This window comes from Mesoplodon mirus (genome assembly GCF_964341445.2).
Source record: "Mesoplodon mirus genome assembly, chromosome: 14".
NCBI classification, from domain to species: Eukaryota; Metazoa; Chordata; class Mammalia; order Artiodactyla; family Ziphiidae; genus Mesoplodon; species Mesoplodon mirus.
In genome coordinates this window covers 26841059-26857986 of record NC_138990.1, presented here as the reverse complement: position 1 = coordinate 26857986, position 16928 = coordinate 26841059, and the positions used below count along the sequence as shown (strand labels likewise).

At 46.9% G+C, this 16928-nt stretch overlaps 1 protein-coding gene across 1 annotated transcript; it reads right to left on the bottom strand.

Moving 5' to 3' along the window:
* Nucleotides 1-8634: 8634 nt before the first annotated feature.
* On the bottom strand, nt 8635-14884 carry RPS7 (ribosomal protein S7). The gene is made up of 7 exons (XM_082643174.1): nt 14762-14884; nt 14471-14554; nt 14301-14372; nt 13969-14112; nt 13151-13215; nt 9637-9787; nt 8635-8746 (listed from the first exon to the last, which is right to left on the bottom strand). The coding sequence occupies exons 2-7, from the start codon at nt 14543-14545 to the stop codon at nt 8669-8671; spliced, it is 585 nt and encodes a 194-aa protein (XP_082499300.1). The 5' UTR covers nt 14546-14554; nt 14762-14884; the 3' UTR covers nt 8635-8668.
* Between the last annotated feature and the right edge of the window lie 2044 nt (nt 14885-16928).

Sequence of the window (16928 nt, the reverse complement as noted above, 5' to 3'; positions counted from 1 at the left end):
TCCTGGAGACGCCCCCTAACTCTGCACCCCAAACTCCCCAGTCAGTCGCTTTTTATCCACCTTTTCTGTTCCTCTCTTTCATTTTTTGAAAAAATAAGCATGTGTATTGTGGAAGTTTAGGAAAGTAGAAAGAAGAGCAACAACTATCACCTGGTTTCACACAGACAGGACTAAATACAGGCTGACATATTGCGGTTTTTCCATATGGGTTTCACTCCAAAAGCATAAAGTACTCGTCTGCTGCGTGTCGAGACCTAACCGGTGGTGAGGCACCGAACTCCCTCGGCTCACTGGAGTGTCATTTAAGGCAACAAACACATGCCAAATCCACGTCTTTGGAGGGGGCTGGGCAGATCCAGCTTCTGTGTGGCCTGACTTATACAAGGGGCAGATGGGGGTCCTTTAAGAAAAAGACACAGATCAAATTATGATCATAAAACGTGAGGTCCAAAAGTGAATGTTAAGACTGACAAGAGAAGTCATAGCAAATTACAAATGTCGGAACTGACAAATTCCACACACACCACAAAATCCATGAAAAAGAATGGATTCTTATTAAAACCACCTGATAGCATAAGAAAACTTGACAACTTAGATGAAAACAGACCACTTCCTGGAAAACACAAACAACCACAGTGGACCCAATAGGAAACAGAGAATTTAACAGCCCTATAGCAATTAAGGGGATTGCATTTGCAATTTTAAAACTCCCTAAAAGGAAACCTCTAGGCCAGATGGTTTCACAGGAGGATTCTACCAAACGTTTAAAGAAAAATTAACACCAATTCTACACACTTCTTCCAGAAAGTAGAAGAGGAGGGAACACTTACCAATTCATTTTATGAAGTTAGTGTTACCCTGATACCGAAACCAGACAAAGACAGTACCGAAGAAGAAAACTACAGACCAATAACCCGCAAGGATATAGATGCAAAAATCTTTAACAAAATATCAGCAAACAGAATTGAGCAACATATAAAAAGATTTGCAAACTATTTATAAACAAGTGGGGTATTCTGGGGATGCAAGGCTGGGTCAATATTCAAAAATCAACCAGTCATTAAGAATGCAGTGTTTGGAGACGCAAGAGGGAAGAGATATGGGACATATGTATATGTATAACTGATTCACTTTGTTATAAAGCAGAAACTAACACACCATTGTAAAGCAATTATACTCCAATAAAGATGTAAAAAAAAAAATGCAGTGTTTGAAGAATTTTAATGACCGGGAGAAATGTTCACAATGGAATGATAAAGAATTAAACAAAAGGAGGAGGATATAAAAAAAAAGTCAACCAGAGTAATCCACCATACTAACAAGCCAACAGAGGGAAATCACATGATCATATCAATCGAGGCAGTAAAAGCATTTGGCAAAATCCAACACCCTTTCATGATAAAAACTCTCAGAAAAGTAAGAATAGACAGGGAACTTCCTCACCTTGACAAAGAGCATCCATTTTTTTGGATAAAAGATATATTTTTTTACTGAAATATATTTGACATACAATGTGCAAGTCCAAGGTATATAACATGTTGATTTGATACACCTGTACCTGGTAATATGGCTGCCTACAATTGTAAAATTAGTTAGCACTCCATTACACCATATAGTTGTCATTGCTTCTTTTGTAGTGGGAATAATTAAGATCTAGTCTCTCAGGAATTTTGATGATTTAAGTAAAATACTGTTGTCTATATTCACTATATTGTGCACCACATCTCCAGGACTTATTTATCTATTAGTTGCACATTTGTGCCCTGAAACATATCTCCTATCCCCCAACCCCAACCCTGGCAACCAACACTCCACTCTGTTTCTACGAGTTTGGCTTCCTCTGACCCACATGTAAGTTATATCACACAATATTTGTCTTTCTCTGTCTGGATTATCTCACTTAGCATAATGACCTCAAGGGCCAACCACGCCATCACAAATGGAAAGACATTCCTCTTTCTCACGGCTGAATAATATTCGATTGTGTGTGTGTGTGTGTGTATATATATATATATCTCACACATTTATCATTCATCCTTTGACAGGCACTTAGGTTTCTGTACCTTGGCTATTGTGAATAATGCTGCAATAAATGTGGGAGGGTTTGATAATGTTTTCATTTGATTTCGTCCTTTGATAACGTTTTCATTACCTTTGCATAAATACCCAGACGTGGAATTGCACAACCATATGGTAATTCCATTTTTACTTTCTTGAGGACCTCCATGCTGTTTTCCATAGGGGCTGCACCAATGCACATTCCCACCAACAGTGTTTTCTCCACACTCTCGGCAACACTCATTTCCTTTCATCTTCTTGATGACCGGCATTCTGGCAGGTGTGAGGCAATAGCTCGCGGTTTTGATGTGCATTTCCCTGATGATTAGCGATGTCGAACATCGCTTCGTGTGTCTGTTGGCCATTTGGATGTCCTTTGGAAAAACGTCTTTCTATTTCGTCAAAGAGCATCTATTTTTAAAAACCAGCACTAACATCATCCTCAGGTGAAGGCTGAGTGTCCCCTCCTGAGATCAGGAAAATCAGGACAGCAATCTTACTTCTTATTTAGCATCATGCTGGAAGTTCCAGCCCATGCAGAAGGCATGGAAAGGAAACAAAAGCCACAGGGATCAGAAAGGGAAAAGTAAAACAGTCCCTTGTTGCAGATGACATGACTGTCTGCCAAGAAAATCCCAAGGAGTCTACAAAAAACTTCTAGAACTATTAAGTGAGTTCAGCAAGGTCTCAGAATACAAGATAAACATACAAAAATCAGTTGTATTTCTATAAGCTAGCAGTGAACGTATGGACACTGAAATTAAAAGCAATATAATTTACAATTGCTCAGTAAAATGAAATCTGTAGGTATAAATCTAACAAAACATGCATAGGACCTATACGCTGAAACACAACATGCTGGTGAGAAAATCACTGACGATCTAAACAAACGGAGAGACATGTCGTGTTCATGACCAGAAGGCTCTGCGTAGGAAGGATGTCATTTCCCCCAAAACTGATCTACAAGCTTAACACAATTCTTACTGAAATCTCAGCAAGAGTTTTTACAGATACAGACAATACTATTCTAAAATATATATGAAAGACAAAGGAACCAGAATAGCTAAAATAATTTCGAAAAAGAAGAATAAAGTAAGAGGAATCAGTCTACCTAGTTTCAAGACTTATTATACAATGGAACAGAACAGAGAACCCACACAAATGTACCCAACTGATTTTGTTTTTTAAAATAAAATGCACATAACATAAAATTTATCCTCTTAATTGTTTTAACTGTAGAGTTCAATGGTATTAAATACATTCATAATGTCATGCAACCATCACTACCATCCAGCTCCATATTTCTTTCCACCTTGTAAAACTGAACCTCTGTCCCCATTAAGCGTAACTCCCCATTGTCCCCCCATCTCAGCCCCTGGCTACCACCATTCGACTTTTCATGTCTATGAACTGACTATTCTAAGCATCTCATGTAAGTGGAATCACAGAGTATTTGTGTAACTGGCTTATTTCACTTAACCTAACGTCCTCAAGGTTCATCCATGTGATAGCAGTTGTCAGAATCCCCTTCCTTTTTTTTTTTTTAATTTATTTTGTTTTGTTTTGTTTTAATTTTAATTTTGGCTACATTGGGTCCTCATTGCTGTGTGTGGGCTTTCTCCAGTTGGCGGACAGCAGGGGCTACTCTTCATTGCAGTGCGCAAGCTTCTCACTACGGTGGCTTCTCTTGTTGCGGAGCACGGGCTCTAGGCACGTGGGCTTCAGTAGTTGCGGCATGCGGGCTTAGCTGCTCCGCGACTTGTGGGATCTTCCCGGACCAGGGATCGAAACCATGTCCCCTGCGTTGGCAGGTGGATTCTTAACCACTGCACCACCAGGGAAGTCCAATTTTTTTTAAATATTTATTTATTTACTTTGGCTGCACTGGGTCTTAGTTGCAGCACACGGGATCTTTAGCTGTGGCACACATGCAGGATCTAGTTCCCCAACCAGGGATCGCACCTGGGCCCTCTACACTGGGAGCGTGGACTCTTACCCACTGGACACCAAGGAAGTCCCTCCCCTGCTTTTTAAGGCTGAGTAATGTCCCACTGTATGTATAGACCACGTTTTGTTTATCCTTTTAACCCCTGGTGGACACTGGGGTTGCTTTTACATTTTAGCTACTGTGAATAATGCTATGAACATGGGTGTACAAATATCTCTTCCAGACCTTGCTTTTAATTCTTTTGGTTATACCCAGAAGTGAAGCTGCTGGATCATATGGTAGTTCTATTTTTACGTTTTTTTTTTTTTTTTTTTTTTGCGGTACGCGGGCCTCTCACTCTTGTGGCCTCTCCCGTTGCGGAGCACAGGCTCCGGACGCGCAGGCTCAGCGGCCATGGCTCACGGGCCCAGCCGCTCCGCGGCATTTGGGATCTTCCCGGACCGGGGCACGAACCCGTGTCCCCTGCATCGGCAGGCGGACTCTCAACCACTGCGCCACCAGGGAAGCCCTATTTTTACTTTTTTGAGGAACTGCCGTACTGTTTTCCAAAGTGGCTGCACCATTTTACATTCCCACCAACAAGGGTTCCAATTTCTCCACATCCTCACCAGCACTTGCTATTTTCTGTTTTTTGCTTTGTTTTGTTTTGATAGCAGCCATCCCAAAAGGTGTGAGGTCGCTCTCTTTGTAGTTTTGACTTTCATTTCCCTCCTGACCAGTGCATCTTTTCATGTGCTAACTGGCCTACATCCCAATTGATTTTTATTTTGGTGGAGGGGGCACTCAGCGTGGCTTGAGGGATCTTAGTTCCCCGACCAAGGATTGAACCTGGGCCACACAGTGAAAGCACCAGGTCCTAACCACTGGTCCACCAGGGAATTCCCTAGACCCAACTGATTTTTGACAAAGGAGCAAAAGCAACTCAGTGGAAGGAGGATGGTCTTTTTAATAAATGGTGCTGGAGCAGCTCAACATCCAGAGGCAACAGGTGAACCTTATACAAATATTAACTCAAAATAGATCACGAACTTAAGTGTAAAATTATAAAACTTTTAGAAAAAACATAGGAGAAAAATCTTCAGGATCTAGGGATAGGCAAATAGCTCTTAGACAAAACACCAAAAGTACAATCCCCAGAAGCAAAAATTGATAAATTGTACTTCATCAAAATGAAAACCCTATTAAAATGCAAATCAAGCTACAGGAGGGGAAAAATATTCACAAACTATATATCTACCAAAGGTCTTTTATCTAGAATATATAAAGTACTCTCAAAACTCAACAGGAAAATAACAAACAATCCAGTTAGAAAATGGGCCACAACATGAAAAGCTATTGCAACCAAGAGTCTGTGCGGATGGCAAAGAGGCACATGAAAAGACGTCCAACATCACTGGCCACCAGGGAAACGCCCCTCACACTCACAGTGAGGTACATCACACACCTGTCACAATGGCTGCTACTGAAAGGAGCGAGGACCCCAAATGCTGTTGAGGATGACAAGCTGGGGGGGATGTAATGGTGCAGCCGCTCTGGGAACAGTTTGGCACTTTCTTAAGACACTGAACATGCAACTACCCTACAACCCGGTGATTGCACTCCTGGGCGTTTACCCCAGGAGCCAAGACTTACCTTCACATGAAAACCTGAACATCCACAGCGGTTTATAGCAGCTGAATCCCTAACAGCCCCAGACTGAGAGCAACTCAGATGTCCTTCAATGGGCGACTGGTTAAAGCAACTCTGGTCCTCAACACCAGGGAGCACCGCTCGGCAGTAAAGATACCAACTACAGACACAGCACCAACTGGGAGGGTCTCCAGAGAATTTTGAATGAAAAGAGCCAGTCCTACAAAGGTTCTGCACTGCCTGCTTCCGTTTATAGAACGGTGTTGAAATGATGAAACTACAAAATGAGCAGACCAGTGGTGGCTAGGGGCTGAGGAGGTGGGCGTGGCGTAAGAGAGGAACAGAGGGACGTCCGTGACCCGTGCTGTGGGCCCTGCTCCCGCAGGACCTGTTACCACTGGGGAGACAGGGTACACGGATTCCTCTGGTTTACTTCTTACAGCTGCACGTGAAGCTACAATTGTCTCAAAATTAAAACTTGCACTTAAAAAAAGCTGCCCGACACCCCCTTTCTTTTGTTCTATATTATTAGGCTGCATATGCTGTCCTTGCCTCCTGCCATGGCAATGCTTTTCTATTGAAAGAATAGACCTTATAACTCAGTATTTTCCCTAGCATGGTTATCTGAATTTATTATTGGTAGCTTTTAAAACATTTATTTCAACTTCCTAAGCCATTACTGGTATGTCATGTACTTCTTTAGGTTGGTAGTGAAATTTGGAAGAAACTCGTTTCTTTCATGTGAGGTGTTTGATCTCAGGTATGTTGAGTTTGTTCTGTGCAGAGAATAATCTGTTTTTGAACTGACCACACCATTGTCCAGGCTGTAACTGATGAGCTCTTTGTACGTGGAAATCACTGTGAACCACTCAACCAACTTAAATCCAAAATAATGCAACCCTAGCCCAGCTTCGGCCTTGTCCCAACTCCCCGCCAGGGGACATCTAGCAATGTTCTGAGGACATTCTTAGTGGTCACACCGTGGAGGGGGCGAGGGGCACTGGCTTCCAGGACGCTGCTAAACGTCCGACAACGCCCAGGAGTTTCCACCACAAAGAATAACTAAGCCCCAAATGCCAAGAGTGCAGAGGTGAGAACCCCTTGGCCAGATCCCAAAGATGCCCACGGCCACTGGGCCACCCCCGACAGGACGACTGGGATGGTGGCCGCGCCTGCACACCCATGTCACTGAGCCGCGGTCGCTGGGCTGTTTGATGCACATGGGGTGAAGGCTCAGCTCCCGGGGGCCTGGCTCAGGTCAGCATCATTACTTAGTCCTCACAACCAGCCCCCGAGCAAGGCATCATCACTCCATTTTACAGCTCAGGAGACAGGGCAGAGAACTAGAGCACTGGCCCATGATCACACAGGCAGGGGACATGCCGACCAGACCTCAAGGACAGCAGATAGCACACAGCCATCCCAAGGCCACCCTCCCTCCTCCCAGCCCCCTTTCTTGTCTCACAGCTAACAGACGGGGGGTACTTACCTTCTGCTTCTGTGTCCTGAAATGTTGAGCACTTTTTATAAAAAGCGCCAACAACCTGAGAATTACTCTCAGTTACAAAAATAAGTGATAATTTTATACTAACTTGCCTATTTCCAGTAGATTGCAAATTATAACCATTTTTAGATCATAAATCATGTTTACACCTGCTTTGCAAACAAGTACCAAAAAGCCATCAGAATCACTAGGTGCTGCTCCTCTGGGGCCTTCCATGTCTCCCTCTTCCCTTTTTCCTCCTTCCCCTCGGCTTGTTCTGGAACGCGCTAAAGTCACGGCCACCAGGAACAGGCTTTTCCCTCAGGAACTCTGACCTCCAAAGAGATGGGCCACTTCCAGGGGATTGGGACAAGAATCTGGCTCATGTCCCAGTTATTATTTACATTTCTCAGACATAACTGAGAAATCTGGACACAAGAGCCAGATCAAACCCATGTGTCTCTGGCTGGGAACGTTCCCCAGAGGTCACAGCACCGTGCAGCCCTATCTCTTCGACACTTTGTCCACGAGGACGTTAACCGCGGCCTGCTTCCGCCTGAAGGCTTCATTTCTCCAGAGCCCACGACAGCCCAGAGAAACACCAGGCCCCCCTCCCCAAGTGTGAGGACCCACCCATCCACTGAGCCTGCTCGCTGGTGGACACAGAGCGGACGTGGCCCAGAAGCCCAGCCAGCACAGCCAAGGGCCCAAATCTGGAGCGCACGGCGCCCCGTCGTGACAAGAGGTAGGTTCTGGCTTCACCCCTCAGAGATACAACATATTACAACGTCCAATGACGTTACATCACCACAGATCATCAGGGAACGCAGTACTGGAGGACCCCTGAAAACCCCAATGGTGGGCGCCCCTGGAGCTTCAGATTCAGGAGGCAGGGCGGGCCCAGGTGTCTTCATTCCACCAAGCCCCGAGCTGCTGGCTGCCGCTGGTGCAGGGACCCCGCTCCCAGGGCCCAGTGAGCGCAGCCGTGGAGGGCGAGCTGACCTGCCTCCCGCCCCGCTTGCTGCCCGCCCGGCCCCTGCCCACTAGGCCGCACATCCTGTGACTCCAGGTCAACAACTGTCCCCCGCCTGAAGGGACAGGCCTGCAGGGTGTGGCAAGGTGACGCGGAAGGCAGGATGGGGAGGGGCAGCAAGGACGGCTGTGTGAAGGCGGCGGACGCCGGGGCTGGGGCGGCCCTTGGCCTCTCACGGCCCCCAAGACAGGCCGTGCAATTTAAAAACTGGCTCTAATACAGAAGACATAACCCACAAGGACCTGCTGTAGAGCACACGGAACTGTACTCAGTATTTTATAATAACCTAAGGGAAGAGAATCTGAAAAAAGAACATATATATGTATAACTGAATCACTGCTGTACACCTGAAACCAACACACGGACACAAACTACAGGCACCCTCTCTTCAAAACCTTCCAGCCTGTGTAGGAAGCTACTTGATAATGCACACAGCTGTGCACCCACAGCTCTCTAATTGTGAAAAACATACCCAAAACAGAATATTGTGAATAATATTTTATTTAGTCATTTTTGTTTACAACTGGAACTCTGGGAACTCAAAATTAACATCTTTGCCCGTGAGCTTCTTATACACACCAGAAAACGTTTCAACCTAAGAGAAAAGAAATAACTCATCACAAAACATTTCAATACACATTCATCTTAAAGCCTAAAGACTGTGAAATTGTGCCCTGTATGGTTTTTCTCCTCAGCAACCAGGCAGAGAAGGAATATACTGGACATGCCTCTACAGTCCCAACCTGGGGCCAAGCTCCTCTCCAGTGTCGTGGCACAGGCCTCCACAGCACTGCACCCGAAGGCTGGCTCCTCTAGGCCACTCGGCAGACCCTGGGGGACCCCAGAGGTTAATGCTCTACCAGGAATGAAGCAAAGTGACAGTTCTCCCCAGATTCTAACACAACCACCACCCCGCCCATAAAAACAGCTTTACTAAAAGTCACACCATGGAATTACTTTACTTCAATTTCTCTAATAACTTAAAAGGTAGAGAATTCCATCTTTTAAAACATCCCCCAGGACTTCCCTAGTGGCACAGTGGTTAAGAATCCACCTGTCAATGCAGGGGACACGGGTTCGAGCCCTGGTCTGGGAAGATCCCACATGCCGCGGAGCAGCTAAGCCCGTGCGCCCCAACTACTGAGCCTGCGCTCTAGAGCCCGCGAGCCACAGCTACTGAGACCGTGAGCCTAGAGCCCGTGCTCCGCAACGAGAAGCCACCCCTATGAGAAGCCTGCGTATCACAACAAAGAGGAGCCCTGGCTCTCCACAACTAGAGAAATCCCACACGCAGCAACATAGACACAACACAGCCCCCCCACAAAAAAAAAAAAAAACCACCCCAATTTAAATCCTGACATATAATCCAAGAGGAAGTGGGCCCTCAGTTCACAAAGACTGGTTCTGGTGCCACATGGGGATGGGTTAGGCTGCATTCTACCCTTATCTGTTCTGGATCTTTCCATAATAAACAAGGCCTATTACCTTGTGTTCCACATTGTTCTGCTGTGCTTTATCCAAATGAACCTTTATGAGTCGGCTGCCATCCAGCTTCACGCGGATCCTCTTGCCCACAATCTCACTTGGGAAAACCAAGTCCTCCAGGATGGCGTCGTGCACGGCTGTCAGAGTGCGGCTTGAAGAATAGAATACAGTGACAAAAGTGAGAAATCTAGCAAGGTCTGCCCTCCTGGGAGCCCCAAGGGCACCCCTTGAAGTCAGAAACATAAATGGCAAACTCTAGATTCCTGAAACCAGATTAACACTAGCTTTCAAGTAATCTACTTTCATTTAATGTATCACACCAAGAGCTATTATCAAACTAGAATAGGTTAACAAACACCCTATTTTTTTTTGGCTACATGGCACAACGTGGGGGATTTTAGTTCCCTGACCAGGAACTGAAGCCAGGCCTAACCACTGGGCTACCAGAGAATTCCCGACACCCTATTATTTTATTACAAAAGCTTAGGGTATTTTAAACGTGATATCTTGTAAACTACACATACACCAGCTATTATGAGTGATTTTCTCCAATGGATGGAGATTAACGATAACTTTTATTTTTATACATTATCTTTAGGTTTATTGTCAGTCGTATGATTTCTCGACTAAATCACTGCAGTAACCTTTCCTCTCTCCAAAACTATCCCATCCACTGCTATCAAAATAATTACTGATGTCATTACACACTTCCCCTACTAAAGACCCTTGGCCTCCAAAATGCACCAACCCCCCCCCTTGTTCCCTGCGATGGAATGAGGTGACATCCCATCCCAAAGACACTGCTCTATCACCAGCTCTAGGCTGTGGCCCCTCGTACGAGGGTCCCCAGTTTCCAACCCTTCCCGTCACACAAACTGCCAAGGGAACCTCGCTCCTCTCCTGAGTATCATTTCAAGTTCACAACCCATCTGGCTGCCTGACGAGAAGGTTCAATTAATTCCAAACTTTTAAAGTATCAGCTTTGTACCACAGGATATCAGGAATGAGCGAACGAAAAGACAGCTCTCGTTCTCAATGTTTATGCAGCTACCTTCTAATATGGAATGTGTCTCAGTCTTGTTCACCCCTCAGTGGATCAGACGCTATGTTCCACTCATTTCTATTTCCTGTCTGGCAGCTCCCACGCACGCAGAAGGGGCTCCTAAATAACTGCAAAGGCCTCACTGCCCCATGGTGGACCCACTTTCCAAAGCCTTTATCACCTCTCCAAAAGCAAATGAGACAGATGGCTCAATCGATCAATGGCTGCTAACCACCGACTAAGCACTTCTTACTCTTACAGGACTAGGTAGGCACACATATGGAAACTTGCTAATTACTTCCTTCAAAACATAAATTAGGACAGAATCAAAGCTAGCCTCAGACTCAAATTCCAACCCAGTCTAAAGACTTTTTAAGGGGGAGCAGTGGCAACGCAACTTTAATAATCACAAAGCATAGGAACTAATCTGCTTCAGAAGAAAAATAACTGAAACCCTGCTATAGATCAGAAGCCAAAGAAAACATAAATCTCAGCATTTAATCTGTTGTATGAGAGAGAGAACGACTGCGAAGGAAAATGAATCTGAAGGCAAGAAACCAGATTGGAAAGGGGTGGATTCACTCTGGCCTCCCAACCAGACCTCAGTGTAGGAGAACAAAGACTCCAAGTCTAGACCAGGTCACTAGGAACGGGTTGAAGTCATTACCTGAGAAAATGTGGGAACAGGTTTGGGATGAGGGATAATTAAGGCTGAAGATTTGGGAGTCAGTGCCTTAGTTGGGTGCAAAGCAAAGGATCTGTATTTATACTCAAGTACTAACTGGGGTTGCCAGAACTAAGATAATAAAACCACTTTTTAAGTATCATGATTAACAAACTAAACGTTCTTGAATATCCCCTGTATTTGATCTCTTGCAAACTATCCAGAAAAAAAAAAAAAAAAGCTAAATTCTTATGGTACTCCAGCTACTCCAACTGCCCTTAAAACAACCTTAGGGGCTTCGCTGGTGGTGCAGTGGTTAAGAATCCACCTGCCAACGCAGGGGACACAGGTTCGAACCCGGGTCTGGGGAAGATCCCACATGCTGTGGAGCAACTAAGCCCGTGCACCACAACTACTGAGCCTGCGCTCTAGAGCCCGCGAGCCACAACTACTGAGCCCGTGCTCTGCAACAAGAGAAGCCACCGCAATGAGAAGCCTGTGCACCGACACGAAGAGCAGCCCCTGCTCGCCGCAACTAGAGAAAGCCCATGCGCAGCAACGAAGACCCAACGCAGCCAAAAATAAATAAAATAAATAAATTTATATTAAAAAAAAAACAAAAAACAAGCTCAAGGTACTGACCAACACTCTTGAGTTCCAGAAAACCTGGAACCGGCCTTTCCAGCGTCACCACTACTCCCTCTCCCCCCTCCACCACAGCATGGTACAACACATCTGCCCACAACACTGGACACCCATCACTTCCTATTCTGTAGGAATTTTAGAAACAAGACCGACTTTAAATTCCAGCGTCACTAATACCAGCTGTGATGAGCACACGATGGGTGAGTTTCCTCGTCCCTTAAGTAGCGATGCTTACGCTACAGAGTGCTTCACAAGGCTGGCCTCTAGGGCAATTAGAGGGATGCTTGAGTATTTTTTTCTCAAACTGGTCCAAGGGCAGGATCTGCAGCGATCCAATAATCCAAGTCTATGAAACCAGAGACTTCAACAAAATACCAGAAGGCCTAGATCAAAGAGCCAACTTCCAATATCCAAGTTTATGTCAGATAACCTGCAGTTCAATCACATTTACAAAGCATCGTCCATCAGCAACTACAACTGTACTGACACCTTTAACCTGTGATGTGAGCAACAGAAAAATCTAATCTTTCAGCCGTAATCCACAGCAAAATTAAAAAATGAGGACGACAGGTCGCAGCCCACCTGCACATCTGGTGTGCTTTACCCCACGGCACTCAAGATTGCTCCCCACTGTTCCTACCCTTTGCAAAAAGAACTGGAGGAAACAATCTCATCTTTTGTGATAACAGTAACCTATCATACCACCTGTGTGAATATATGTAATTCTTACCTCCAGAGTTACTTTTAAAACATTTCTGCATATAATTACAGGAAAAACTAAGTCACTTGATAAAAATTCCCGTGTGAATGGACTTCTACGTTAACAAAATTTAATTTTAGAAGCCTACCGCAACTCTGACTATAAACAACACACGCCAGTCAAGAATTGTTGACAAGGGGCCTCCCTGGTGGCGCAGTGGTTGAGAGTCCGCCTGCCGATGCAGGGGATACGGGTTCGTGCCCCGGTCTGGGAGGATCCCATATGCCGTGGAGCGGCTGGGCCCGTGAGCCATGGCCGCTGGGCCTGCGCATCCGGAGCCTGTGCTCCGCAACGGGAGAGGCCACAACAGTGAGAGGCCCGCATACCGCAAAAAGAAAAAAAAAAAAAAAAAAAAAAGAATTGTTGACAAGAGTGGTACGTTTTTCACGCTGCTGAAACTTACCTCCTGGGACGTTTTTGCTTATTTTTTGTACGGCTTTTTCGAGTTGGCTTAGGCAGAATTCTCCTCTGTAAGGTAAAAATTATCACTCAACAACAACAAAAAAGACCTTAAGTAAGTCAGCAGAAAACTAAGCACTGTCAACCTGCTTTAAAAACCAAAGGACTCAGTGGCTGAATAAATTCAAAGCTCCAGAAAGCCAAACCACCTAGACCCAACAAGTTACTGAGAAATCCTCTTAAGTACTCCCCGATTTCTCATTCTTTCAGAACCCATGACTTACATTAAAATGCAACTGGAAAGAGTCGGTTGCTCCACGATATGGCTGCTCTCCCAAAGATCACACCCCTTTTCACGTCCCATCCGGCCCACCACCCACTTAAGGTACTAAGCCAGGACACCACTCCGTAATTCCTCATAAGCCAGGCACTTAATTTCTATAGATTTCTGTTTGCAGGAAGGCCAGATCTAACCTTAAAAACAAAACAAAACCTCTCGACCGTGCTCCACTTTCCCTACATACCATCTCTTTTCATCTCTTTTCCTCCCCCAACCTACGTCTGACGCACCACGCAGGAAAATCTCGCTGAGCCTCAGACAGGCAATTCCATCAGGCTGAAAACTCAGGCTCACTGCAAGCGCACGTCTCACCGCGATCACCTGTGCGCTGCACACAGAGCCGCCTTCCCGTTAACAGTGGCCGTGCGCCGCCTCCCTTTAGCCCAGCGCGAGCACCCTAACCTCCGGGAACAGCTTCTTCACACTCGCGAGGGATGTTTACGGGACTCGCAAGGCGGCGCATTCAGCAGCAGGACAGCTACCTGCGCGATAAAGACAACGTGCTTCCCGCTGAACTTCTTCTCCAGCTCCCGCACGAGCCGGACCTGGATTTTCTGGAAAGACTTCAGTTGAGGAACGGGAACGAAGATTATGATAGCTTTCCGACCGCCACCAACTTCAATTTCCTGGGGAAGAGAGAGCAGAGAGACGCACGCTCTCTTAGGCCCCCAGCGCCGCCCCTCCCGGTCTGGCCCAGCTGAAGCGGTAACGCGCCGCGCCGCGCCGACACCGTCAAACCCTCGACACCCGAGTCGCTGGGATGTCCCGCCAACAGCACGTGCCCCGACAACCCCCGGGAGGGACCCCACTGTACCTTGGCGGCCGTGATGTTCAGCTCCCGCAGCTGGGCCTTGAGGTCCGAGTTCATCTCCAGCTCCAGGAGGGCCTGCGGGAGAGAAGGCAGGAGAGCACCGTCAGCGCCCGGACCCCGGACCCCCGACCCCGGACCCCGGCGCGGCCTCTGCGCTCCGCCCGCCCCCTCACCTGGGAGATGCCCGACTCGAACTCGTCCGGCTTCTCGCCATTGGGCTTCACGATCTTCGCGCTGGAACTGAACATGGCCGGCACCTGGAAGCACGGAGCGCTCAAGCCGAGCGGCCCGCGACCCCGCCCGCCCACCCGCCCGTGCGGCCCGGCCCCGGTCCCAGCCCCAGCTCTCCCCGCACACGCCATCGGGGCCCGCAGGCCGGGTAATCGGCCGCATCCTCACACGGGGACCCCAGACGTGTGCCCCTCAAAGCCGTGGGACCAGCACGGCGGCGGCGGACAACATACCTTGACCAAGCAGCCGAAGCTACCTGCCGCCGCCGACTCCACTAGGCTTAGGAAGAGGCTTAGATCTCGCGAGAGTTCGTTAAATCCCGGCGGCAGAGGGGAAGAGGCGGGAATAGTGCGAGTCTCCAAACCGGAAGAACCACTGAGAAACGGTGGAAGCCTAGAGAGTCCCAGGAAGAGGCTCCGGAGGACCAGTGCGTTGGCTACGCTTTTCGCCCGCGAGAGCCTCCTCTTCCGGGCGGTTTGGGGGAGTTTTTCTGCGTTCTCTGGAGGTTCGAGGCGGTAGCCGGGTGGCCGGGCTGGAGTCTGGGCGGGAGACCCGGGCCCGAGAAAAGCAACCTGGGCTACCCCTGAGGTTAGAACGTTTAAAAAAGGCTAACTTAACACTAGGAAGGGGCTTCCCTGGTGGCGCAGTGGTTAAGAATCCACCTGCCAATGCAGGGGACATGGGTTCTAGCCCTGATCAGGGAATATCCCACACGCCGCGGAGCAGCTAAGCCCGTGCGCCACAACTACTGAGCCTGCGCTCTAGAGCCCGCGAGCCACACAAGAGAAGCCACGACAATGAGAAGCCCGCACACCACAACTAGACAAAGCCCACGCGCAGCAACGAAGACCCAATGCAGCCAAAAATAAATAAATAAAACAAATAAATTAAAAAACAAAAAACACGAGGAAGCTAAAGTCCCTGCTGAAGCAATGGGAAGGAGTCACAGACTTGGATGCCAGTTCTGTGTGTAGAGAACCCAAATGATGACATTTGTGAAAGCTCTTTGGAAACGAAATGCTTTACGAATAAATGTGATTTTCAGGCCACAAGTGGCTCTCGTATTGACTGCTTGGTGCGGCCGACAATTCTGAGACATCTGCGAACGGCGGTGGTGGGGCGGCCTGAAGCTGGAGGAGAACCACGCCAAGGGGAGAAGACCTGGGGGCCAGATGCAGGACACGCGATTCCAGGAGGAGGGCCAGAGCAGGGGAAAGATGATTGGGAAGATTCGGGGCTCGAGCTGGAGAAATGGATGTGGTCAAGGTGTGGTGAGACATGGCGAATTGCTTTAGAATGCACCAAGAAGTCAACACAGAAGAATGTTTTGTTGGAAAAGTGCCTACCGCCCTGTCACTTGAAACTCATGTGTAAAGCACTCCCTGCCCTAGACAGGAGCCACAAATACAACTCACAAATAAGTGTTAATGTGAATGTTCCGTGCTAATACCGCCCTAGGTGCTAGTCACAAGGGAAACCCACTGGATCCTTGCCCTCGCGAGATTGCAGTTTAGTGAACGGAATATCCCATAAATTGTATGGCTAAATATATAATGATGAATTGTAATAACACATAACAGTAAAATGAGTAGAGGTGGCCAGGAGGGTTCATGCTTTAAGAAGTCAGGGAATTCTTTGGAAGAGATGGAACTAACCTGCAATGTGGAAGAGTAGTCACCAGGGAGAAGGGCATTTCCGACGCAGGGAACTACTTGTGCCACCTTATCTGGCAAAGGGGAGATAACTTAGTCTACGTGAGCTTCAGTTTCCTCACTTGTCAAGTTTAACAGCAGTTATCTACATGGGCCAGGCGCTGTGGAAAATGTGGAAGACAATACACTAGGTGATCTCTAAGATTTCCAACAACTTTAAATAAGCGAAGAGTGTGTTCATCTCAGATTTTTAAAGCTATATATGCTTCTCTAATAATGTCTCAAAAAAAAGGGCAACTATCTCACTGGAAAATTAAGAGTCAGCTTGGGACTTGTTCAAGAAAGTATAGCTGCATCTGCAGTCTTATCTGGGCAGCCATTCTGAACCCTCTTGATGAACCATTTCCATCTCAATGCTCTACATGCCTTTTCAGTCTGGCTTCTGTGTCAGCCACTCCACCAAAGCAGCACTCCAAAAGTGCCTTCAGTAAAGTACTTTCTGGTTTCCAGTACTTTGATGAGAGGAGTGGTGAGAGAAGACATCCTTGCCTTGTTCCCCATCCCTGGGGAATCCCTGGGGAATTCTGTCTTTCATCAGTAAGTATATGATGTTAACCTTAGGCTTCCATAGATATTCTTTATCTTTATTTATTGAGGAACTTCCCTCCTATCCCTATTTTCTAAGAGTTTTTATCATAAGTGGGATTATGCATTTTATGCATCAATTAATCACGTGAGTTTCTCTTTT